The sequence below is a fragment of the Pelmatolapia mariae genome, linkage group LG6, assembly GCF_036321145.2.
Source record: "Pelmatolapia mariae isolate MD_Pm_ZW linkage group LG6, Pm_UMD_F_2, whole genome shotgun sequence".
Lineage (NCBI taxonomy): Eukaryota > Metazoa > Chordata > Actinopteri > Cichliformes > Cichlidae > Pelmatolapia > Pelmatolapia mariae.
The window spans coordinates 31788494-31814173 of NC_086232.1; the positions used below are offsets into that span (position 1 = coordinate 31788494).

Consider the following 25680-nt stretch of genomic DNA (forward strand, 5'->3'; position numbering starts at 1 on the left):
AATCAGATAATAATCTTACTGTCTGTAATAAGGTTAAATATCTTAGACATCTTTCTGCAGATCAAATGACCAACAATGATGATATTTAAAAGCAATGTCGGATGATGTATACATGAGCAAACATCCTCTTACATAAATTTAATGCATGTACAGACAGAGTGAAGATTGCTCTATATGGCTCATCTGTGAATGAATTATAGGAGAATGAGTTTACAGAAAGTTCATGTAGCTTATGAAGTATGAAGAACTTTGAATGCTCAGGTAAATCAGAAAAACTATATAAGAACCAGTTACCATTTAGTTTATAACGAGGCTCACATTACTGAGGAAACCAGCTGACTCAGTGCATGTGAGACATTTGTAACTGCTGGAGTCAGTACATTTGAAGCATTATTAAGAATGAGATCAGTGTGGAGGTTAATGGATCTAAGGTTTGGCACCATATCAGTCTTCATTGTGGAAACACTGGTATAATTGTCTCTTTGTAGGAAGGTGATTTGGGTGTCTGAAACATTGTGGTGTATGATTTGTTTTGTTTCAATGGAATAAATAAAGATAGAATGATTATTGATTGTTTCACTCAAGATTACTTTGGATAGCCAAAGAAAATGGACAATTATTGGAAATATCAGTTTTGAGAAAAACACTTGTTGTGGTCGGGCTCTCTTTTTTAATGCAGACAGATGTTTTTAAAAACTATGGAAACTTGAGCAAGGTTTTGCTATATTTTTTTACATTTTTTTACACAACAGAACTGTGTCACAATGCGTCTTTTTTGTGGATAAAATAAGCTGTTTTCAATAAAGAGATTACACAGATTCCATTTTATTTCAGATCCCTTTGTTGCAAAGAGAAAAGAAACAACGATTTGCCCAGAGAACTTAAAGTGTGCAGCTCAGTCAAAAGCTAATAACCATTATATGTATCTAGCTGAAAGACTAATTACCTTAGTGTTTGTGTACACTGCCTTCAGTTCAGCACTGACTGAGTTAACAAAACGTAAACACAGACTCTAATGAAACAATGAACTGTCCAGAGTTGTTACAGTAAACTGAGAAGGAGACATGCATCTTAGGATCCACTTGGCTTTGTCAGACAAGCATTCGTTTTGTCTTTAAGTACTCTGAGAGCTTTCATTTAGATCTCTGTAATGCCCGCTGGGTGAGTTCTGTAGCCCAGAAGCAGTTTAAATTTTCCCTAGTTAGTCCAAAGTCTTCAGATAAAATAAACAGCTAAACAGGTTATTGTATAACTCAGTCAGTGAATTACTTTTACTGCATGACCTAGATAACTGTGATCCATCTTCACTGATTCACAAAATTCTGGAGATTCTGTAACTGATTACTGTGACAGACAGGAGATGGTGCTTTAATTTCACCCCATGTTTAGAGAACAGTTATAGTTATATAGTTAGTTATATTGAGGTTTATAATGTTTCTTTTATTTTCTAAAGCTGAGTAATTTGAAGTTTGCAAGGTCACAAAGGACGATAAGACCCTGGACAGATTCTGCAGTTCATTTAGTCAGTATTCATTGCAGTATATCAAAGGACATGTCATTGCCAGATGACTGTCATGTTCTTTGTACATCAGAGAATCTGTGTAATACATCATGCACCCATCTTGCAGCTTTTCTCAAACATTAACAAAGGCTTACCAGTAAACAAAGAGAATCAGTGTTGGGGGGGGGGATTGCTGGTCCTTATCCCTTTGATATAGACCAGCAAGAGAGAGAGAGAGAGAGAGAGAGATTGAGATAAAGAAAAGTCAAAACTTTTATCTTGCAAAAACTTGACAGTAGTGGTGTTTAATTTGTCAAAAGATGTTTTTTTTTCTGACAGCAGAAGTTGTTGCCAGTTGTCACTGACTTTGTGGACATGCAAAGGTTTTAGAGTTGTTCCTGAATGGAAGTTTGTTGGACAGCAGAGCTATCCAGTTATCCATATTTAACCACACTTAGCAAGTTGACAAAGGTTTTGGGGCTAGTGAGCAGGCAAAGTGATAGAGATAGTGTTCTCTCATTAGAATAGATTGTAACAATTTTTCTTGATTCTTGAAGGCATTGGTTATTAGCATTTCATTAAAGAGCCTGAGTTTACAGATTCTTACAGATTCTGTTAAGATTAAACAGAATCTACAAGAATTTCTGTTTTTGCTTCTCTTTACATTCAAAGAAAAAGAAAATTTAAAAAGTGATGATGTGAAAGTTGTTTTTTGTAAACTTGGACACAGTCATTGATCAAAGTGAAAGTGGTGGCCTGATAGACGCATATGAATGACCAGCAGCAACTTGTGGCAGCTATAATTAAACTTTTGAGATTAGTCAAGTTACACAAGTTATTAAATATTAACATTGTTCAGTCAGTCAGTAAGTTATGAACAGGCCACATAAAACATATCTGACATGTGTCACATCAAGAGACCACAGTGCAATACAAAGCAAAGAATTACAAATAAAAGCTTCCTAGTTTCAGAGTTTGGTGAAAGACATCAAAACTCAAACTCATCTCGAAGGGGATTCTGCTGGATTGCATCCCTTTGAAGTGGATCTATTTACTTACCCCAGCAATGTTATCCCAGCTGACTGTGATAGCACTGCTGCAGCTCTGAAAGAGGATAATCTCATTTCTTATCCAAATCACTACAGCACATAGTTGCTGTACAGCATCTACTGTTTATTGTGCATTACCGTATCACTCCACGTGACCTGGAGTGGTCTTAGCCTGCCGTGATCTGAGTTTAGGTTTGAAGGATGAAAGCAGCAATTAGAAATGAAGCAATGACAAGCTAACATCCATGCGCTTTCTAAGCCGCTTATCCTTTTCAGGGTCACAGAGGGCTGGAGACTATCTGTGCACACATTGGCCAGGAGGCAGAATACACATATACAGATAGAACCACATTAATATTCACCTATAGTATTGCTTTTCAGGAAGAATACAAGTGTACAGTTTGTTGACTGAAAATCCAGTATTTTTGCAACTCCCTTGTTTATCTACAGGACCTTTTGAAATAGAAACTGTTCTGTGTTTGTATAGGCCTTTTAAACATTCATTCTCTAAATTATCAATATATCCATGCCCATTACCCACACAACATATGGATATGTAAATGTTATATTTACAGAATCTAATACATGCATATAATATAGATAGACATATTTATAATTCAATACATGCATGCACATAATGTGATACCCTCTTTTTAATCCCACCTGCCACTTCAATACACTTTACACGTGTATTGTGTTCTACATTTTTACGATTATGTTGTATACCTAATCTCATTTTAAATTTCTTGAACTCAATTCACTGTGCATAATTTTACTTAAATTATCAAGAGAAAGATAATAACGCATTATTAATATTATTATTATTGAATGGATATAGGACAATGGTCAGTAATCTGATTAAGTCTAAAAGAAGTGTTGTTGCTAATTGAATTTTTTCATGAATCATCCAGTTATTGAAAAGCGGCACAGTGCACAGAGGCGCGCGGGTGTCGCTGGCCCTTTAAGACATGTTTTGCCTCCGCACGTGCTTTCCTTATATGGGAGCAGCAACAAACGGTGACCGTTAGTTACCTCTGCTGCTGCTCTTCTCTGCTCCGCATCGAGCTGCGCTATAAAACCCTGGCGGACAAGAAAAAAACATTTTGTCAGCCAGTGTGAGAAAGAGCAACGGAGCACCGTAACAACTGAGGAGAACATTTTATTTACCCTTCACAACTTGTTTTGAACGAAGGATTTCAATTTATGAGAAGGAGTGGATATAAACACCGTGCAGGATACAGGTCGGTGATTTGGAAGCGCAGTTTTGACTTTTATGAGAAAATGTGCGTTTCTTTGTTTAACAAAGAGTGTGAACATACCTCTGTTAAAGAAAAAAAATCACATTACTATTTATGCAGATGTTGTCAACTTAATATTCTCAGTGGACATGAGTGAAAATGTAGTTTTCTTCTTAGATGAAAATTTCTATCCTTTAATTATTGGCTAATTATTAGTCGATGTTTTTGCATTAACGTCGCGGAGTTAACCAGTGACGTTAATGTGCCTGAATAGACACTTTAAGTTTAAGTCAGTACTGTTGGGGTTTTTTGTAAAGTACAAGTGAATGCATTTTTTCTTTCCTTATTTTTTGCTCTTTTGTGGCGCAAGTGTCTTATATGGTGTTAAAAAGCGATGTCAATGTAGCCATAGTCAAGTACAGGACTTCCGCTGAGGTATACCAAAAATAAAAGGCAGTTTGTTGCAGTGTCCTCATTTGAAAACCCTTAAAGAAAAACTAAAGACGTAAAAGCAAAAAAACAGAAAAACAAACCCAATATCTACATTCTTCCTCAATTAACGCAAATCCACGACAGAGCGCTTTGCATGGTAACAGTTGTCTGTATAGGTGGTCTTTGTTACATCGATATTTTGTCGTCCCATTTGTTGCCTCTTAATGCTGAAGGTTTGCTCACCTTACTTCTACCTTCACTTTGGCTTACTTGATGCTGCTGCTGTGGGTCAGCGTCGCAAAGCTGATGACCGCCAGTAACCTCAGCTCAGTAACACAATGAAACAGAAGCACAAAACTCTCTGTCAGACGATGATTTGAAGTCTGTTATAGCGTTGACATTTGGTTGTAGTGCAAAAGGTGGCCAATTTCAACTATGACTATTAACTATATGCTGCTTTTAATTTCTTCCTTTATTTTAGTTTTTTCTTGTCAGTGAAGAAAAGTCTTTTTCTTTTAAATCTATGTGTATGTGCGCAGTGGTGACGAGACCGTAGGTTTTCTATGTGTACCTATGTACGCAGTGATGACGAGATGCATTACTGTAGGTTGTTTTTTTTTCATTCGTGATTTAGGGAAGCATAAACGCGTCTTTCCAGTAAAGCATCGACGATTTTATATTTCTTTTTTTCTTAATACCGAAAACGCTCTCTTTAAAAACTCGCTCTGAGTGATTTGTCAGGTGTTTTACACAAAGCAAGACAATGAAGTCAAGGGGGGGAAATCATGTGTGAGAGTGATACAACACGTGAGCAAGGATTGATGGTAAACAAGTATTAAAAATAACATTTTTTGTGTGTCTACCACTAGAGGCGCATTGGCTCTGCACTGTACGGGCTTCTCATCACTAAGCAGAACCGCTCGTGTCTCTGTGTATGCGACGCATTTCCACCACGTCGTGTCTCAGAATCATACAAATCCCGGAGGGTGGACTGATCGATAATGATTTATCGGGATGTCATGTTGAGCTGGTTGTATTATTGGATAAAATATAGATATAATTAAAGGTAAATGAATGCAAAGGTTTGTAATTGGCAATAAGGACGCAAACACGGGGTTCAGTTGAGGGGAAGGGGGGGGGGCAGTTACAGAACAATAAATTCTGCCAGTAATAAGACAAAACATATGTTTTTCTTTTTAAATCCCATGTATTTAGTAGAAAAGAATAGTGACATCGATTCAGTGTGTGTGTTAAATGACGAAATGCATAGAAAGAATGCATTGTATGCATAGTTCACCATCTGCTACAGCACCATTGCTGTTTCTGATATGGTAATAAACATGGTGTTCTCCGCATTCACCATCAGTTGTGATAAAACACGAGATCGTGCTGATGATGTTTTTTGTCTTCGCGGTTTTCAGAATTCTCCCCCACGTCCTCAGTGAATGGTCATCAGAAATGGTCAACAGCGTTAAAAATAATAACGAAAAATCAGACAGCTGATGTTTTGCTTTTAGTTTTGTTTTTTCAGTGAAGAGGCTCTCAACAAGTCAGTTCCAGGTATCTTACATTGTTTCTCTGAAACTGTTATATATGCGCCTCGGGTTCTGTTATTAAATTAAGTGACTCATGGAGAAAACAGATGTAGGAGTACAGCTGAATAAGGACAGGGGTTAGAGTATTGTTTGCTGTTCCCAAAGTTCATGTTAGTTTTTATTGCGACATTTAATGCATTTAAGTGGATTTACTGATTACAGCCACTTAGCAGTAGCTGCAGAAAATGTGTGTTTTAGAACCGACTGACTGGTATCAAAAGACAGTAAGTGATGAGCGGTCATAATTATTGAATTGCTCTTTTAGCCAGGTTTAACAATATTTTTTCATTTTGACTTTTTCTTTATTTTCTTACATACAATGTTTTCTTGTATCTCTGTTAACAGAGTGGAAAAAAATCTAATACAACAATTTATTCATTTGGCAGTAATCTTATCAATTCGCTTCATTCTGCAAAACACCTGAGAATGTGGTTAGATTGACTAAAATGTTATTTGCTTGAAATAGGGAAAATGCGGTGTTAAACCATAGAGAAGTGCATGAATGGCTTAATAAGGACAAGGTTTTTCAGCCCACAGGCAGATCAGTTAAGATCATGTTTCAACATCACCCTGTCCTTGACATTGTTATTTTGTCATCCTGCTCTTTGTGAAATCCAGCCAGCTTTTCTCTGTATAAAGGACTTCTGCGTAATAAACAGCACAGCATTAATTCTCCCACCAAAAATAATCCAACTTCATCACCAATAAAACCATCAAATCTGAAAATACATAAAGTGCATTACTGCTAATAGTTTTTGAGCTCAGTGAAATGTTGAGATGTCAGGAATGAGCCCTTATACTATTTTTGATATGTCATTTTATATATAGAAGAAAGTAGATATGGTTGAACATGCTACAACGTCTTCCTCTCCAACTGCAGTTAACATTAAGTAAAATAGATTTCAGTGACCTTAATTAATAACTGTATCAGCCTTGAGTAGCAGTGACTCATAAGTTCTTTCATAAAGAGTTTTTATGTTAACTTTTGATCACCAGGAGAACAAATTTATCTGACTAATTGATAATGCCGTGTTTCAGATTTCCAAGGCTTTCTTGTTTTAATTATTCACGTTGATTAATTTTCTATCATCAGTTCTTCCTGGTATTAAAAAAACAGAAACTGAAATTAAAACTATAGGTGACTGTAAAGGTAGTCTCATTAGATCGTGTTACATAAAACACATCTGAGCAAATATCCAAGGACTTTTCGAGCTGTAGATAGAGCAAACAAATAGGCAGGGAAAAGTTTCCGCCCACGCAGATTTTCACAAGCATTTGAAAGAAACTCCATTTAATCAGTGGATTATTTTGTTTTAAATAATAGGAACAAATTGGTTTACAGTGATAACTTTAACATTTAAACGAGACGCAGTATTGTGTGCGATACTGAGTGTTAACAGGATGAATTTTATTTTGTGATTAAAGAAAAGAAGGGGGGGGGGGGGTGTCGGGGGGTGGTAGTTAACAACTCGTACCACATGACGAATTTCCCCCCCACCCACCCAGTCATTCTCCCAGAAGAAGCGTCACTTAACTTTGGTACAGACGGGGCTACATGAAGTGGACCTGAGTTTGCAGGGTTTAGCACCCTTCCTCAGTCAGTAGAGTTGGCTTCATTTGTCGACTGTAGCGACACTTTCGGCTTGGCTCTGAGTTTCAGATTTAAACACTTTGTTCAATAGGTGAATGTTTTTGCCATCATTATTATTTTTTGGTTTCTTGTTTCCAATCAGCTGATGCTTGCTGCGTTCCAGGATGCTGTTTTTCTCCTGATTATAACTGCTTGAGTGTATTGTTTTCGTAAAGGTGATACATTTCTGTTCATGGCCTACTGTCACATGATGAGGCCGACTTTACAGCCATATTCGGTACAAATGCGTGATCTTGGTAATCATGGTTTTGCTAATGTAACATGTAACAACTTTCTGTTCTGTTTTTTTTTGGTTTTTTTGTGCGTCAGTGGGGTATATTTTTTGTCATCCGTGTCTTTATCCACAGGGAATAGAGGGTTAGTTAATTAGTTAGCTGACTTTGTTTAATTAGTGGACTTTTCACGCAGAGCAGATTGTTATTGATGAGTCCTGTATACAGTGTTTGATCCTCTTTCTTGTCTGTGTGGATTCACAGTGAGGAGCAGGAGCGTGCTCAGTGAGGTTGGAAAGACGGCAACATGGCAGTCTCCACTCAGCTGGGTTTACTGCTTTGGAAGAACTTCACCTACCGACGGAGACAGACTGTAAGTAGCAGTGTAGCTCAATTGACTGATTAATCCTGTATTTGTGTATTTGTTTTATCTGTTTGTCGTGACTCTTAAAATGTTTTCCTATTTATCAGTGTTTCACTAAACCATTTTGGGGGGGGGTTTAAATACCTTTTATTCAATAGCCACAAGGAAATTGTGTACCTTTTATTTTTCTTCTTTCAGTTGGGTTTTATCGTTGCTATAATTCCTTACTATTGCCCATGGTACTTAGATATCTATGCTGTTATGCTGTTCATCACAAAAGAGACAGACACATCCTTTATGATTTCCCACTAATGCTTTGTCTCACTTTTTAGTTGGTTTACTTTGAATGTGATCTTCCAATGCCACATGCCTAGTCATAAAAGCATTGCAGAAGTTCGTTTATACAGGTTATAGCCCAATGCAATGGCAACAGTGTAATTGTCCTCTGAGCCACTTGAAAAGAAAAGTGCTACTGTTTACTGTGAATCGGTTGAAGACAGCTTGATGACACAATTATGTGTCAGATCCATTATCCAGTTACTCTTGTGTTGCTTGATGCCTACACACTCAAAGTTATGTAAATGAAATTCAGTTCCCAACTGTTGAATAGTATTCCATTATAAATGGAGAGGCTTCTCTGTGTACAATTAAGCCATTTGTCCATCAAGTCGAAAATGCTGCTCAAAGTGACGGCTTAGCTGCGTGACTTTCGGTCCAATTATTTGCAACAATGGGATACAGTACATTTTCTGAGACGTTGGCTTTGTTCTTTATCCCTACGTTGTATATCTAGCATGCTGTTAAAGCCTGTGTCAAAAGCAGATGAAGCGAGGAAGCCATATGGAGCAGATGGACAAACCCACAGTCCTTAAATCCAGCAGATCTCTCTGTCTCACTCTGTCTGCTCTTATTAACCCATATACTTTACTTTAGAGTCATGCTGGGATTAATGTTTGAAGAGCAACAGCTGATAGCCCCTTTCCTCACGCACTTGATATTTTTCTGTCTTAAAGGAGTAGAAATACCCTTAGATGAACTGTAAATACACAAACACACAAAAGCAAGGTAAAAAATAGATTACCCATTGTTTTGGGATGATTAACTTATTTTTTCACATGAAGATTGTAAAGCCTGCTTTCTTTTCATTGATTAAGCTTTGTCATCATCCATTGTGTCTTAGATCCAGTTGCTGATTGAGATCGTCTGGCCCCTGTTCATCTTTTTCATCCTGATATCAGTCCGAATACATTATCCGCCCTATGAACAACATGAATGTAAGTGTTGTTAAAATCATCATCTTAAAAATTTCTGCAAGTTTTTCCTACTTTTAAGTGAACTGGGTATCATCGGTCTGAACTTTCTAACAGTTGTTCTGCATTTTTTAAATTATTTTTTAGGAAAACTTTATTCCAAATGGGTTAGATCACTACTTTACTCATCCAGGGAATTTTTGTTTTATTCATAGAAGAATCTGTTGGACTTGCCAACATTTGCTTGCACTGAGTGAACATGTGATAAGACTCGGGGAATTACATTACTGGCTGTCAACACAGCTGGTTTCACAACTTTGGCCTCATTTAAGTCAATAAGATTGGAACTCATTGATTGAAAGCACAAAATAATCCTGGTAGTATTTGTAAAGATTTTTTTTTTCACTTTTGAAAAGGAAAGTTGCCACCTCCAACAGAATTTCCTTAAATTTTCAATTCAGTTGCATCCCAGTTAACCCAATAAACTCATGACAGAAAGTTATTCATGGCTGTGTCAACTTTCTGACAATGGTTCGCTTTCTCTTCTTATCTTTTGTATTATAATAACTGGTTCCCCTCTGTCAATTGTGGTTATATCTGTAATGTTAGCTCATAAGAGTTCAAATTATGTTAAAGATTAAATCAGCACTTTTTAATACTGATATTGCAATGATGTATATGTTCCCAGTTGGTAGTTTAATACTATCAGGTTTTCTTCTGCAGTGTCTGTCATCTGTTTTATGACTTCATTTAACAAAAGCTGATATTATTACATCAAATTATATCTGAATTTGTATGTATATTTTTCAGGTCACTTCCCAAACAAGGCTATGCCTTCAGCAGGTACTCTGCCCTGGGTACAAGGTATCATCTGTAATGCCAACAACCCCTGCTTCCGTAATCCCACGCCTGGAGAGAGTCCTGGGGTGGTGGGAAATTTTAATGATTCTATGTGAGTACTTTGGCCATCAAATGTATTAATATTTAACAATTTATGCACTGATTCACAGAATTCAAACAACACATTTTTTTGTTTCATCCAATTCTCATCCTTCTCTAAACACCAGAATCTCCCGTCTGTTCACTGATGCCAAGAAGATCCTGTTGTACACTCAGAATGATAAGAGCTATGAAGGCTACAAGGGACTGCTAAGAGCCCTCAGGAAGCTTCAGAAAAACACTGCTCGTAAGTTTGTGCCTTTGATTATTTGGTATTTTTTGTGTTAGTAAGTGTTTGAGGATCAGGTGATTGATCATTGATCACCCTTTAACCCACCTCCTCCCTTTTTACTCTGAAAAAGACCCAAGAATATATTTCCAGGTACAAGTAAGAGCTGTAATGTCTTGTGATCTGCAGTGAGATAGACTTCAGTCGTTGCAGATCAATACACTGACAAAAATATGCTAAACGTAGATAAAGTGACTTAAGATCACGTTTGCAGTGTACCAGCTCGTGCAACTAATGGTACCCTGAGTACTCAGAGGCCCCTTATCTCAGTCCACCAGATGTCATGGGCCCGTTTTCCGAGCAGCTAGTGGGTGTTGCACTTCTCCGCTTTTATGTGTCGCTGGTGGTAGCAAGAGGCAGGAAAAGTCTAAACTGCTCTGACAATCACAGCATAATCATAATAAGGATTTTCTACTTTGTCTGGATTGGAGTATTGTTTCTTCCTGTCTGTTACCGATAAAGTTTGCACATTCAGGGGGGAAACATATAATGATGTTATGGAAAAAAAAAACATTATTAAAGGATAAAAAGGAGGATCACAAGGAAGGCATTTCAGGACAGTGTATAACAACATTAAACAGCAGTGATGTAACTACTAACCTCCCTTAATTGGTGATGTGAAACGAGGAAGTCTAATTAATCTGGCTGCTCTTTTGTTTGACTCATTAGTGTTTCCTTGCTTTTATACTCACGCACTAATAAGTACATTTATTTTCTGGTATACTGAAAAGCTAAAGCAATTATAAATTATGCAATAAAACACGGCAATCAGTTTCTTGTTATTTTGGCTACCTTAGCTGACTTTGCTGTTTTGTTAGCCTGGAGGTACAGTTCATTATGCAATGATTCCTACAAAGCAAAGCATGGTTTGCGAACAAATCAGCTCAGACAAAGAAAATATGGACTGGCAGTTTTCAATTGTAAAGATTTCTCAGTTTCCACACCTTGTGTGGCGTGCGATATCGTATTCCTTTTTTCTGTCAGAATTTCTTTGGAATGCCTTAAAAACCAGTGATATATCTTATCTATCTGTGCGTTATTACATTTTATTTTAAATGGAGTGAACAGGGAGCCATGGGGTTTCTTTTTAACACAGTTTCTCTGTATCTGTGCACTTCATCATAATTGCTTTGTGAAAGCGCAGCGGTCTGATAGTCGTCAATCCCATATTCCACTCAGTATCTCTTTTAATCCACAAAAGGAAATGAGCTGATATAGAGCAGAGACAGCGCTGTGTGATGCCAAAGAGGGCAAACAGAGCTGGTGCTGCTTCAGAGTGATGCTATAAGAATAACAGCCTAGATCAAAGAGCTGAGAGTGGAGCCTCTCACATGTTGGTTAATAATTCAGCACTTGTAGGGAGGTCATTTCAATAAGACTTTAACTGATAAAGGTGGATTGTGAAGTGTTGTGGACACGGATAAGCTTTTTAACTTTAGATAACAAGACAAGTGGATGACACTGTATGTTATTTTCATTGATCAGATCTAACAGATATCTGTGGTGTGAGATGACATGGACAAATACATCAAAATAAACAGTTCAGCAGAAATTTGCAATATCCAATATGTTGCATATTGCCATTGCTATATATGCAATATGTTTTTGAAATGTGTTTAATATCATAAGAGTAGATGAGAGGTAAATATATTTTGATTTTGATTCTTAACCCTATTGCTAATCTTCACAGAAGTAAAGCTTAATTGGAATTGCATAGTGAATCTTCCACCGTCTTCAATCTGCCTGACTGCTTTAAAAGACTTTATTTGAGTGTTGTTTTGTTTTTTGAGCCTGAGCTTTTGAAGTAGAGACTTTAACAACAGTTTGCAAAGACACTCAAAAACTTTCAGAACAGTGATTATAGTTCTTGTTATGTAACATCAACAATCAGTTAATGGAGAGTGATCTACAACACAAATAGGCTCACATGCCAACATACTCGTAGACAGTCCAGCAGTGTTTTTTTCCCTTGAGGTTAATTTCACCTTAAGTCTGTTAGATGAGTTTTTGAGACAGATTTGGTATGACAGAAATGACAGCTTGATTTTGAACTAGTTTGACCAGTGATGCCACGGTCACTAAGGTGTGTGATGTCAGTACTGTTTAATTACAAACAAGATTGATAGGTAATGCCAGGAACATGTACAGACTTGCAAATGTTAATATGGAGCTCGCCCTCATATCAGGCTGGCACCAACGCAGGAAAAACACACACAAACAAATACTTCAAAAACTGTTCCTGTTCCTGATAAGTGATAAGTTCCTGACTGCACAAAGTACTGCTAGATTTTCCATTTCAACAAGGTTGCACCATCCACACTGGTGTGTCCCGAAGGGTCTTTGGATGCGGTGCACCATGGGAGCTTTGACTTCCTACTGGGGCGCTGATTAGACCTTATTAATACTCCCTAGCTGTTACCAGCTGGGACTTGAGGTCACACATAGACAAAGACACACAAAGGCACACAATTAGTTGTACATGCACAGGTCCATAAGGACTGGTAAGGGTATTTAGGACTTTAAAAGGATGTAGATGTTAAAACTTTCACCCTTACAAACAATTCACACACTATGGTGCGTAGATATGCAGGCAGTAAAAAATGTGACACCACACATATGCCCTCAAACACACAGAAACACACTGTTCTCTTTCATTTCCTCTCGGGGGATTTTCAGTTCAGTCGAGACAAGTGTTTCCTGTCTGCATGAGTTTGTGTGCGTTTGCATCTGTGCTTGTTATAAAAACCAGAGAGCAGAAAAAGATTTACTTAAGATGATGGAAAGGAATGGAAGATGAGAGGGGTTGTAGGAAGATGTTTTTTAAACAAGCATTCCTGATTTATAGTTGAGAACAGACTAGATGAGAGCAGATAAAAACAGAATAGACGGCCAGTAATCAGGCAGGGTGGTAAAAGAATGCGTAAACCTTTTTTTAAAGGAAAAAAGTTGATATAAAAGTATGTCGTTCCACCAACAATCTATTCTTGCAAGCTGAAGGAGTTCCTGTTCTTGCTACATGATTATTCTAGTTAGTAGTTTCATTCACGGCTAGTAAATAGATGGCTTTCAAATGGTCTAAAATGTTAGTTAGAGTGCAGAACGCTGTGTTAAAGGGGAGATGGGAAAATCTGGGGAGCTAAATCCTTATAGAGGAGAAGAAGACACAATATTTAGTCCAAAGTTGAATGCCCTGTAGTAACCCCGGCTGAGTTCCAAACCTGGAGCTGAGGAATAGAGAGAAGTCAGTGTGTGTGCGTGCATGTGTTTAACCACACAGCTTACTCAAGCCAGTTTCCGAAATGGTTTGACTTCACTGGAATGCAGCAAAGTACAACGAGTGCAGATGAGACATTGTGTTTCTGGGTAAAGCCATCATTGTTCATTTCCTTTATCTTTTTTCGAATTAGTCACTCCAAAAAAAACCGGATTATCTGTGTGTCACATGTTGTGGAGGTCATTTATCATCGAATCACTGAATCTTTAATTAAGGCCTTTCAATTTTATAATTGTGGGATTGAATTTTGACAATATAAAAACAGTCTCTTTGCAGATATGTGCTTCGATATAGCTTATAACTTTTTGAAAGCAGTTTGTTTAAACCTCTTCTCCTGGGATATCTGCTATTTGTCTTTATGTCAGAATCAACCACTAGAAAGTGGTATTATTATTATTTTTAATCAGTGTATCTGGATTTTTTTCCTTTAGGTTTCAAGCTGAAAGACTTTTTGCGTGATGATGAAACCCTTTCTCACTTCCTGCATCACAATGCGTCACTTCCTCGTGATGCCCTGAAGCATATAGTGGAGGCTGATGTCAATCTTGAGAAGGTAAATGATGACAGTTTAGTCTCATTATTATTTATTTTAAAATCTTTCTTCAGTAACATTCACTAATGGGTTAAATGTTTTCGTGCAGCTTCTCTAATAACCTGAGAACCACTACCAATACTTGTATCACTGTTTGTTTGTTTTTTTTTTCTTTTTTATGAGATAATCATAACCACCCCTGGCCACAGTGTTTGTGAATAAATCCAATGACCTTGGCTTCATAGCATCTATTGGGCCACTGGATTCTGCTGTGGCACAGCTAAGCCCTTAATACCTGAGAGAAAAATCAGAGTGGGTGAGGGGCAGATGGGTGAAGAGGTTGTCCCCTTATCATTAGTCTTTTTGTTCAGTTTGTTTTTTCTTTAAACCCAGTGTAATGGAAACAATTTGAATGAGGTCATGTATGCTTATATATATTGTTTTTTTCTTTTTTAAGTCAGTAATTTAATTATTTTCCATTATTTTTACATTCAAAACTCCCTTTTCTGTTGTTACCTCCCTCACTTTGAAACGATTCCTCTCGTCTTGTGTTTAATTTTCCATAATTCAGAACATGCTCATGCGCAGGTCAACACACAGAACACTTCTTCTTCTATGCAAACAAACTCCATAGAACATACATTGACTGATCTGCCTACCCTCAACAACAGCTCCCACCTCAGCACATCACATCATCCTTGCTTAGCAGTTGGAGGGCTGAAGTCACATGGCCGCTCCTCTTCACTCCTCCCTTCCCCACATTTCTCCTCACGTGCAGAGACCAAAGCTCAGAGACAAATTCCCACTCTGGGATCATGTTTTACCATCTGTTCATCTCATTCCTCTCTCCCGGACAGCTATTGATCAGATAGCGCGATGTCCTTTTGGCCAGAAATTTCATAAAGAGCATTATTGAAGGAGAGGAGAGAAAATTCAAGGAAGTATGTGTTGCCATATATTGCTGTATCCTTTGTTGTATAAAGTGAGAGTGATTCCCAGTCCCTCGACCTGTCTGCTGTAAGCACTGATGTTTTCCCAGTGAAAAGACTGGAAGTTGTGTTTGTCTGTGCGTATTGTGAAGCCTAATCGACACGATGGCATAACAAAAAATGTTCAAGGACATTTACAAAACAAGACACTGACACAAATACACACATTTCTACAGTCTTGAGGAAAAGGGGCCTTAATTGTGGCTGTAGCTGCTTAAAGAATTTCTTTCTATCTTTGTGAGATTTTAAAAGAGAAAAAGAGGGATCATTTTTTAAGACTAAATTAATTTCTTGGAATTGAGTTTTGCTTGGAGTGCTGGAGTACTCTTAACGTTTGTCCAGTTTGTTCTTGGCTTACCCAGCATCGCCATTCAGAACATTTCTTACCTCATGATTGCTCAATAAGATTTTTTCTGGGAACATCATTGTTTTGCTTACATGGTCAGCTTTCAGGAATTTGTCAGTTTGTGCGTGTTTTTTGGATAGTAGTCATATAAGAGCCAGTAACAGTCACCTAGGAAACTTTGTTATTCACCAAATTTTGATGCAATTTTACTTGTAAATCCATTGTAGCTTAACTCAATATATAAAACACACACAGACATTAAAATTCTCCTGTTACATTATCTCACCTATGCATTCTTTTTCATTATTCTCTATATTAACTCAATCCTGTTTTGTCTTTTTTCCCTCTTCTCTTTTTAGGTCCTCACAAAAGGTTTCGGCTTCCATCTCAGAGATCTCTGCAACACCACACCACTGGAGGAGTTTGTCCACATTGCTGACCGCAACGTGTCCCGCATGACTCAAGAGATCATCTGTAAGAGTTCCAGTGATTGGCTGAACAAGGCCCAGAGCCACTTCCTGTCTAACTTGGACTTCCTAAAACCTGTTCGGGTAAGTTGAAATCCATGAAATGACAAGTTACGGCTTTAGAATGGATCTTAATTTTGACATCAAATGTAATATTGCTAATAATACCTATATAATGTCTTATTTTAGTATTCCTGGCATAAAATGAAACATAAGAAAACATGAAAAAAAGCAACAAACTTGTAACTCAATAGTGTGTCAGAGTACAGCACTATAAATCTGTGTTTACATATTTGACCAGGATGTGGTATCTTATGTACCTGCCCTGAACTAGGAAGACATGCCCTTCCTGTTTAAAATGGAAAATATGCATTATTGTCACGGACCTGTGACGCTTCATGGTTATAGTAAAACTATTACTAGTGCTAATGTATTCATTCAGATATCCCCAAAGTGTTTTTCAGTCAAACAAAGTACTTTTTTTTAGAAGTCCCTAGCCTTCTTTTGCAAGGAGAATCACAAATGTTCTTTATAAAAACACCTTTTGATCAGTCAGTGGTCAAGAGGAATTATAGTTCTAACCACAATCTCTTATATTTTGTGCTCCCATGTTTATTTTTTGTTTGCTTTGGGGTTTTTTTTTCTTTTCGTATTCTCTTTCCTACATTTCTTGGTCAGCTTAACCTCCGTTCTCCCTGCATGTTTCCAAAAAGCCTGCCCTTTCCCTCCAAACCCATGATAGAAATGTGAGTCATGATTGAAAGGATGGGAAGAGGTCAGCCAACATTATGCAGCACAGAATGTTCAAACAAGAAACAAACACAGGAGGAGAGAAATGGAGAATATCTCTGAATGTCATCATTGTCAGTAAAGTTAATAACCATTGCTGGTGTTGTCTCGCTCCCTCGCGTGTAAATAAGGAACATTTCTGGCTCATAGAAGCGTGATTTTATCAAGCCAAAAAATCATGTGTATGTCTTTTTAATTGAGTCTTTAAAACAATGATGCAAGACTGGGAAATTTTTCCAACAGGAAAAAATTTGAATTGCATAATATGAAGACCAGAACTTGCATAAGTCAGTTTCTCCCCATTTGTGCATGCGTGTGTGTGTAAAACAGAGGGACAGTGGAGAAATTGTTAAGACAAGAGAAAGTCAGGCAGACGAGCGAGCAAATTAGAGAGAAAGAACTTACTACAAAGTTAAATTGTCTTTCTCTCTTCTTAGAAAGCCATTCTGTCTTCAGAAGCACATGTGCTTTATCGAATTTCAGACATTCCAGCAGCTGACAACTAAGTGTGATATATGAGAACACTCTCACGCACGTGTATACTTACAGCAGTCTGACAAATGGGAACCGAGGTCAAACTAACATTGACCTGTTGTTCTTTCTTGGGTCCCTCTTCATTCACCTTTGACCCAAATGTTATTCCTCCTCTTTTCCCCACAACTTTCTCACCTTTCTCTGCCTGTGTGATAAATCTTTTCCTGTGGTCATTAGCAGTATATTATGCAAGAACAAAAGCAATTAGAAAATAGCCAATCTATTTTTATTTGTGCAGGCTACCTTAAAAATCTCTACAGCACAGTAACTGTCCTCTTTGTATCTCACAGAGCGATGTGAGGTCTGATCCGAAAGACATTCAGGAAGTCTCAGCTGCAACCGACAATCTTCTGGAAAGCCTGGGAGCACTGGCCGTTGAGGTAAACACACCACAGATGTATACAGATAATGCAACCCCCCCATGCTAACATAACACGAACAAACAAGGTTACTGAGGTATTTGTGTTCAAAGTTCAGTCCCCTATAAAAATCAATGCTTACCAAGAACCAAATCTCACTAAAGATATTTCACATATTGCACATACAGGACATACCTAGTACCAGTTTGAGCTAGCAAAGTTAGGGTCGAGGTAGTAATAAGTAATAGAAAGCACACTGTGCAGTTTGATTCGAAAAGGTTGTTCTTATATGAGTCTTTTATAACACCTCATATAAAATCAGATCTCCTCTAATGACACAGTGTGCTCTGATTTACTAGGGTCCCTCTTTTTTTAAGCTATTTTGCACCACAGATCACGTTTTTGTACAAACAGCAGAAAATAAATTATAGTCTAAAGCATAAAAACTGCAGTACTGCATCTTGTTGAAGCTTAGATAAAAGTAAGCAGGCTGTGAAATATTCCTGTATAAGCTTTCAGGCAACCAGGTGCACTGTCTTCACTGTCTCACATCAACGCAGACAAGCAGTATAGAATCACGTGCATGCACGCTCGCATCCACGTCTGAGCTAATGTATCTTAGCACTGCTGGAATGTAGTTAGAAACAAGAGAAGCAACAACGCAACCCTCTTTCTCTCAGGCTCCTGCTTGGTGAGTTGGCAAAACATAAAGATCCAGTCGTGAATGCAAGTGTGTGTAGGTGTTGGTGTATGTTCCTCCTAAGCAGCTGCAAGAACATCAATGTACTTCTCTCTTCTCCCTTTTCTTAGCAGCTGATGTTGCAACCTGTTTATTCCAATCTCTGTCGCACCAAGTACATTTTTGCTTGGTGCTGTGTAAATGATTGATAAGCATAATCTCATGAAAAACGTTTTTTTAAAAAAGAATTTCAACTGAAATTATTCTTGCACAACTTCCTCTGTGATTTCACCATGCTTATATTCATTTTGACCACAGCTGCTTAGAAACTTTTACACGTCACTGGAGACTTGGTTATGTTTTAAGTTGCTGAAATTGGGAATTAATTGCTATCATGCAGTGGCATAATGACCAAAAAAAGAGTATGAAGACAAATAAATGATTCTTTTCAGTCTGTTACTTTGTTAGAAGCAGATTATATGACGTTGATTAGCTGGGTGATAGATGAGGTATGCAGCTGCCAGAATGGAGACGTGCAATCATGTACCCCCTTGTTCCCAACCAAAAATTATTCACAGCCTGTTTCAAGCCAGGGCTTATCACTATTGAATGGCATAAAGAGCTTAATGCATTTTCAAAATTTCTCTTCAGGAGCAAAGAAAAAGCCCTTTTGTACATTACCAGCCCTGTGACAAACCTCATGAAAAAAAAGTACAGATATGAATGTTTTTAATGTTTGTTTGGGTTTTTGTTTTTTTTTTCAAAAATGTCTACTTTTTAAAGTACTTCAAGAAAAACACAGCATGCAAAATGCATGCGGTATGAATTGAATTGCATTGAAAACATAAATATTCACATAACTGGGCAAGGTGGGCAGGGTTTTAGCTACCTCGTGGCTTTTCATTAAACACTGGATAAGTAGTATGAGCGAGCCTGGCATTATGGAGCAATGAGATGTAACTATTCTTATCAACCGGCATCTCATAACTAAATGGAAAATTATGCAAAAAGAAATGGTCCACATCAGACTTACATAATGGTCGTTGTTTGAATCAGACAAGTCGCTGCCTTTCATTTCTCTGCTAGCCATGATGAGTTTAAATTTTTAATGTATTGTTAAACTCTAATTACTTAAGTACTTTATCTGAACCCTTTTCTCAGTTTGTAAGTAGATTATTTTGGTTTTGCTGAGGAGGCAGGCATTTGTGCACTAATAATCTGGAATCCCCCCTTAGAATTTATACTAAAACCTTCATTATGATTGGTGGCAATTATTGAAAAGGGGGTCATGAATTGTCTTCTCTGGCAAGCCTGGCAAATGCAGACTATTTGTGAAAAATTGATTTAAAACTCTTTTTAGAGTTTGTTAAGTCAGCTGAATCTCTGACATGACCAGATGAACAAGAGAAAAGCTTTTAACTTAACTTTTTTGACTTGTATAGTGTTCATTAGAATTTTTCACAAAGAAGCCCAGTTTACAGTGCATACAGCAACATTCTTAGCTTATTTACTCTTTCCTGCTTTATAATGATCAGTGTATTGTTATGTGTTTTTCTAATAGGTTTACATTATTAGAAAGAACAACTGTGTGCACCTGCAACTCCTATTCTATTGTGTTGTCTGAGAATTTGGGTCACAAAGTTCTGTAAATGTAGTTTATACTTGTGACTTAATGTTCACAATTATTTTAGGATTGCCCTCCGAGGGTCTGTTCTCGTCTAAATAGCTGTGTGCTTGAGCGGAAACTTGAACTTTAGTAACCTCGTGTAGACTCAGCTGTGGGGTTACTCTAGGATGAGCTTTCTCTGCTGCCTCCATGTCTGTGTGGATGTGCGTGTGCGTACTTTTGTGCAAGTTCCTGCATGGATGTGTGTATTAGTCACCTAGTCACCCAAGATAACATGGGCAGTAACCCACTAGGGAAATGACACATTAATTTAGTCACACAAAAGCGTTTTCAGCACAAGGCAAGTATGCACTCATTCAGACCTATATATAAATTTTGCCTGGTGGCTACATGCAGTGTTAAATACAAACACACACATACACATATGCACAGCCTGATACCTTTTTAATGTACTTTGACAGTCACAAAACAAAACTTCCTAAAAGACTCCGATATGCACCCAGTCAGCACTACAGACAGACATACTGACAGAAATCACCACCCACAGTTCTTTGTACATGACAGAGCAGGAAAGCATGTGACCATTTGATGTGGCTGCAGGATCAGCTGCAAAGCGACCGCATACAAAACGAGCTCAGCGAGTGCAAATGTAGGACGCAACAGGTCTTTAAATTCAGGCTCAGTTTCTCTTTGTTTGAAAACTACATTGAATATTTGTTTGCCCGGCAAATAGCGAATAAATAAATGAATAAAAATGACATGAAACAGCTGATATTAAGTGACAAAGATGACAGAGAAAATTGTGGTTTTCAGTCTAAAGCAGGAATGCGTGGCATTTCAGAAAGGCGTGTGCGTTTTTACTTTGTCTGGCTTGAATGTGTTTATATGCGTTTGTGTGTGTGTGCATGTGTGTTTCTGTGTCAATGAGCATGTACTCAGTAACAGTTGTCAGAATAATAAGGCTGTACTTGTGGAGCCTGCGGATGTTTGCCAGTTACGAGAACGCCCGATAGTAACCTTTCTTTGTTCTCGTACCTTCCTCTGCTTTCTGTGCTCATTTCTACCTCCTGCTGCAGCCTCTCACACACTGTCTTGTTTGTTTGTTTGTTTGTTTGTTTGTTTGTTTGTCTTCAGTTTCTTTCTTGCTTTCTTTCTTTCTCACATTTTTATCTCATTTTTTCAAGAAAGGGTCTGATTTCTTCATCCTCCATGCTTAAAGCACAAAGCTCAAACTTACCGTATGCCCTAGTACCCCCCTTCCTTTCACAAAAGTCCCCCTTTGAGTGGACTTGAAATGCTTGATTTTTTTTGTGCGTGTGTGACGCTGGAATTGCTGAAGTTATCGTCTTTTTTCTTTCTTTTTTACTTTAACAAAAGACATCCTTCTCTGTCACGAGTCGGTGACATAATTGCGTGTGTAGGTAGCTGATGACCGGTTTGGAAACTTAACAGTGAACTAGTGTGGACTTGTCTGATGACCTGTAGTAACCTCAGTGTGAACCAGAATGAACTCGCTGCTTCCTTCAGTTTGATGTAACGATGCAAATGTATGTTGACATCACAATAATTCCAGTTTTTCTGGAGATTAAAACTGGAAGGATATGCAAAAGAAAATAATCTTGGTCATTTTAGATTTGTTACATTTTGTGCCAGTGCCAAACAAATGTTTAACTGAATGATGAGTGAATGTCACAAAGTTTATCTAACTTAAAAGTCAATTTCCCTTTATCTATGTGCACATTAAAAACACATGCATAAGCAGCAGAAACTAGCAGAGATAACTGCTGTTGAAATGCAATGCAAGTTCTGTGTTATTTGTTAGAAAATTTGTTACAAAACGTACACATGTGAGATGTACAATATGATAAATATCATCATCACAGCTGCTTTTTATGTAAGACGCTCAGCAATAGCATGCAAGTCACGTGCAGAAATACGTGTTACATTTTATCTGACCTCTCCTCATGCACACACATACGCAGGCATAACGATAGACCAGGAACACCAGTTAAATTTATCTGAGGCAGGCAGACAGCTAAGTGCTAAGTGTCTCCACCCCTCAGTGCAGCACTTGACTTACACGTCCAGAATACCAACCATAGAGGAGATGATAACCTTCAATATCTTCACACCTCCAGCGTCACACACAGGCACTCAAACATTTTATATTACTGTTGTCACAAACTATCCCTTTTCAAATAAGGATGTGGGCATATTATTTTCAGTTTGCTCGTTATCTGTTTACTCATTCAGGACATTCGAGAATACCTGAAGAAGAAATGTGTGCAGAGCAACTTTGAACACATATGGGATGACACTTGAAGTGATCAGTGGTGTATTAAACACACTCATGTTGTCATTCAGGATGAATTTCAACCATGTGGATCTACATAATTAAAAAAAATAAAAGTGACAGTCTTAAATATATGCAGTTACTTTACTGTAAAAAAAAATGCCTCCTGAAATGCCTCCTGCCTGAAAAATAAAAATTGTTCTAATATTTTAAGATGATATTTTGTGTCTTAAATAGGTCTTTTCAGGAGCATTATCTCTGTTTGTGTAGACAAACCAAAGATTGTCAACCGATTTTTTGAGGACATGAGAAGTAGAACTCTAATTTGACCTACTGCCACCTAGCAATCATCAATATGTTGACATTTCTGTCTGCCTCTCTCTACTACAGCTTTCCAGCATGAAGAGTTGGAAGGATATGCGAAAGGAGATCCTGTATCTTACCGCAAATGCTACAGGGTCTCCAAATCAGATGTACCAGGCCGTGTCACGTATCGTCTGTGGACATCCTGAGGGAGGGGGCCTCAAAATCAAGTCTCTCAACTGGTATGAAGACAACAACTACAAGGCCCTTTTTGGAAACCACGGCAACGATAGTGACAGTGAACCCATCTCCACTTACGATAACTCCTCCAGTAAGTGTCCAGAGCTCACCTATCAATTTAGTTTCACATTAGTACAGTTTGTTAGTCAAATATTTTGTTGTTACTAATACAAGGTTCACCATTTAAATGTCTCTATTTTTATTTTTCAGCTCCTTATTGTAACAATTTGATGAAGAACCTGGAGTCCAGTCCCATTTCCAGAATGATCTGGCGAGCTCTGAAGCCCCTTCTCATGGGGAAGATCCTTTATACACCAGACACTCCAGCAACACAGAGGATCATCCACGAGGTATAGTTATCACTTAACATATAAAATCCCCATTAGAGGTGTGTATGAACCATTAAATGAAATTATCTTTGGTGGGTCTTTCAGGTTAATAAGACCTTCCAGGAGCTGGGTGTGCTAAGGGACCTTGGAGGGATGTGGGAGGAGGTGAAGCCCAAGCTTTGGAACTTCATGGAGAATAGCGAGGAAATGGACTTGGTCAGGGTGAGTGCATGGAGGGGCATTTTCCTTTGGCACACATCAGAGCTGTCTGCTTTGTGTGCTTCCTGTTTACATGAAAGGATCGCCTTTACTGAAATGTAATTATATATAATTATATATCTGATGTGACCTCAATAGCAAAGAGTGTTTATGTTCTGGGATTTTTTGATGAATTTATTTGAAGCTATCGAAATGAGAATCTGGCAGCTGAGGAAAAAAAGCTCATAAACCAAAAATAAGAACTGGTCTCATTTAGGCCACACTTGTTCTCGTTCAAATAAGAATAGAGCCGGACCAACCACACATGTGCTTGGCCGACTACTTGTTCTGCCGAGATTAGTGAGCATCGTTCTGGAGGCATCCTATTGGAGTCAGTTTACTTGTTATTATGTTCTCAAAAATACGTCTCAATAAGAAGACATGTAGTTTATAACATGGCTGTGCCTGAGAAATCTGTTCAGCATTTTCATGTGGGAATTACATAAAGCACCACCTGGTGGTGAAGGGTTGTAAAAATACTTTGACGTTACTTGCTGATAATGAGCTGCATTTTGAGTTTAATGATAAGTTGCTGTCAGGGATAAACTGCCCAAACAAGCAAGAATGAATGCAGGATTTTTTCACAGTTTGGCATTTTGCATCACAAAAAGAAGAAGGTTAAAAGACAATTTAAATTAAAAAAAAGAACTTTCAGCTTTTCCAGCATCTTAGATATTTTTTTATCAAAACCAGCATTGTTACTTTGATTTTATTTGTTACTAAATGTTACTTTTTCTTTTTGCAGACCCTGCTCCAGAATAATGCCAGCGCTATGTTCCTTAACACCCAGCTTAGTGGGACTGAGTTGCGCGTGTCAGATATAGCAGCATTCCTCTCTAAGACCTCAGTTAACAAAAAACACGCAGGATCGGTCTACACCTGGAGAGATGTCTTCAATGAAACCAACCACGCCATACAGACCATTTCTCGTTTCATGGAGGTTAGTGTTAATAAAAGATAGCATGTATTAGCAAAAAGTGCACAACAAACTGTCATGTGCTGCCATGTTTTTTGAGATTTTGGGATTAAAGCCATAATAACGTGAGTCTGAAGTTGTGTCTGTAGAATAGGTCTTCATGCATGCAGAAAAATAACAGCTAATTTCACATTTTTTGGCATCACAGTACAAATCTGCCATCATCTTCCACTGTTCAGTGCATTTGAACTGCTTTCAGATCCTCACAGCTACTTTCCATAGACAGATAATTTTATTACTGTAATTGATCATTTTAGTGTGAATCTCATGACCTGGTTTCCCGTTGTCTCTAGCCACTGCGGATAATGTTATTAAATGCACAAATGCAATACAAATCACTTTGTTCAGCAAAATCACAAACAACTCACTGACCTACTGACTGTTTCACCCTTTAAGATCATATGATGTGTGAAGCTTCTTGCACTGTGAACTGTGTCGAGGACAACCGTACACAGTCAAAAATGGCATACATATGTAGCATATGGTGTATTTTAATTGTTATCATCCGCCCACATTTCATTATGCTTTCTAGCTTTCTGTTGGCATAGTAGAGACTTGCTGTGGGAGGATCTGGTACAAGTCTGCTTCTGTCAACCAAAAAAGTCTGAAGCTAATCTGTAGGAGCTCTCAACAAATCAGCTAAACAATCCTGGTGTGGTTACAAAAGCATCTGAGTTTGTGCAATAGGGTGTAAAGTTCATTGCTGTTTTCCAGTTTAAATAAATGTAATAAATGAGAAACTGTGTGACTACTTGAGCCGAAACTTTTTTAGCATTTGTAAGAGCTGAGTAGTTTGTTTTGGAGCTGTTAAGGATTTAACACTCAAACTGGATGTCTGCAGGCTGATGGCATCTTCAATATGAACAATTTTCAGATAAGTTATTGCAAAAGCACCTTTTTTCTAGCTAAACTCTAATTAAAACCATTCTTTATCAAAATCCTTCTTCTTCAGTGTGTGAACCTGGACAAGCTGGAGCCAGTGGCTAATGAGGAGCGATTGGTCAACAAGTCCATGGGTCTTCTTGATAACCAGAGGTTTTGGGCTGGAATCGTGTTTCCTGACATTGCCCACAACAACAGCACTGACCTGCCACCCAATGTCAATTACAAAATCCGTATGGACATCGATAATGTGGAGAGAACAAACAAGATTAAAGACGGGTAA

General features: G+C 37.9%; 1 protein-coding gene and 1 long non-coding RNA gene across 3 annotated transcripts in view; one reads left to right on the top strand and one right to left on the bottom strand.

The window, feature by feature from the left end:
* Positions 1 to 1683: 1683 nt before the first annotated feature.
* LOC134628663 (uncharacterized) lies at positions 1684 to 2790 on the bottom strand. The gene is made up of 3 exons (XR_010094000.1): positions 2689 to 2790; positions 2561 to 2605; positions 1684 to 1707 (listed from the first exon to the last, which is right to left on the bottom strand). It is a non-coding gene; the product is annotated as an uncharacterized LOC134628663 (long non-coding RNA).
* A 789-nt stretch (positions 2791 to 3579) lies between these two features.
* LOC134629331 (phospholipid-transporting ATPase ABCA1-like) overlaps positions 3580 to 25680 on the top strand; it is a 35483-nt gene continuing 13382 nt past the window's right edge. For both annotated transcript variants that reach the window (XM_063476579.1, XM_063476580.1), the window contains exons 1-13: positions 3580 to 3791; positions 7943 to 8051; positions 9223 to 9316; positions 10103 to 10244; positions 10360 to 10478; positions 14226 to 14347; positions 16021 to 16212; positions 17742 to 17831; positions 22800 to 23043; positions 23163 to 23302; positions 23387 to 23503; positions 24285 to 24479; positions 25468 to 25676. In XM_063476579.1, coding sequence (XP_063332649.1) covers positions 7986 to 8051; positions 9223 to 9316; positions 10103 to 10244; positions 10360 to 10478; positions 14226 to 14347; positions 16021 to 16212; positions 17742 to 17831; positions 22800 to 23043; positions 23163 to 23302; positions 23387 to 23503; positions 24285 to 24479; positions 25468 to 25676 — 1730 coding nt within the window. In that variant the 5' untranslated portion in view covers positions 3580 to 3791; positions 7943 to 7985. The remainder of the gene's footprint in view (positions 3792 to 7942; positions 8052 to 9222; positions 9317 to 10102; positions 10245 to 10359; positions 10479 to 14225; positions 14348 to 16020; positions 16213 to 17741; positions 17832 to 22799; positions 23044 to 23162; positions 23303 to 23386; positions 23504 to 24284; positions 24480 to 25467; positions 25677 to 25680) is intronic.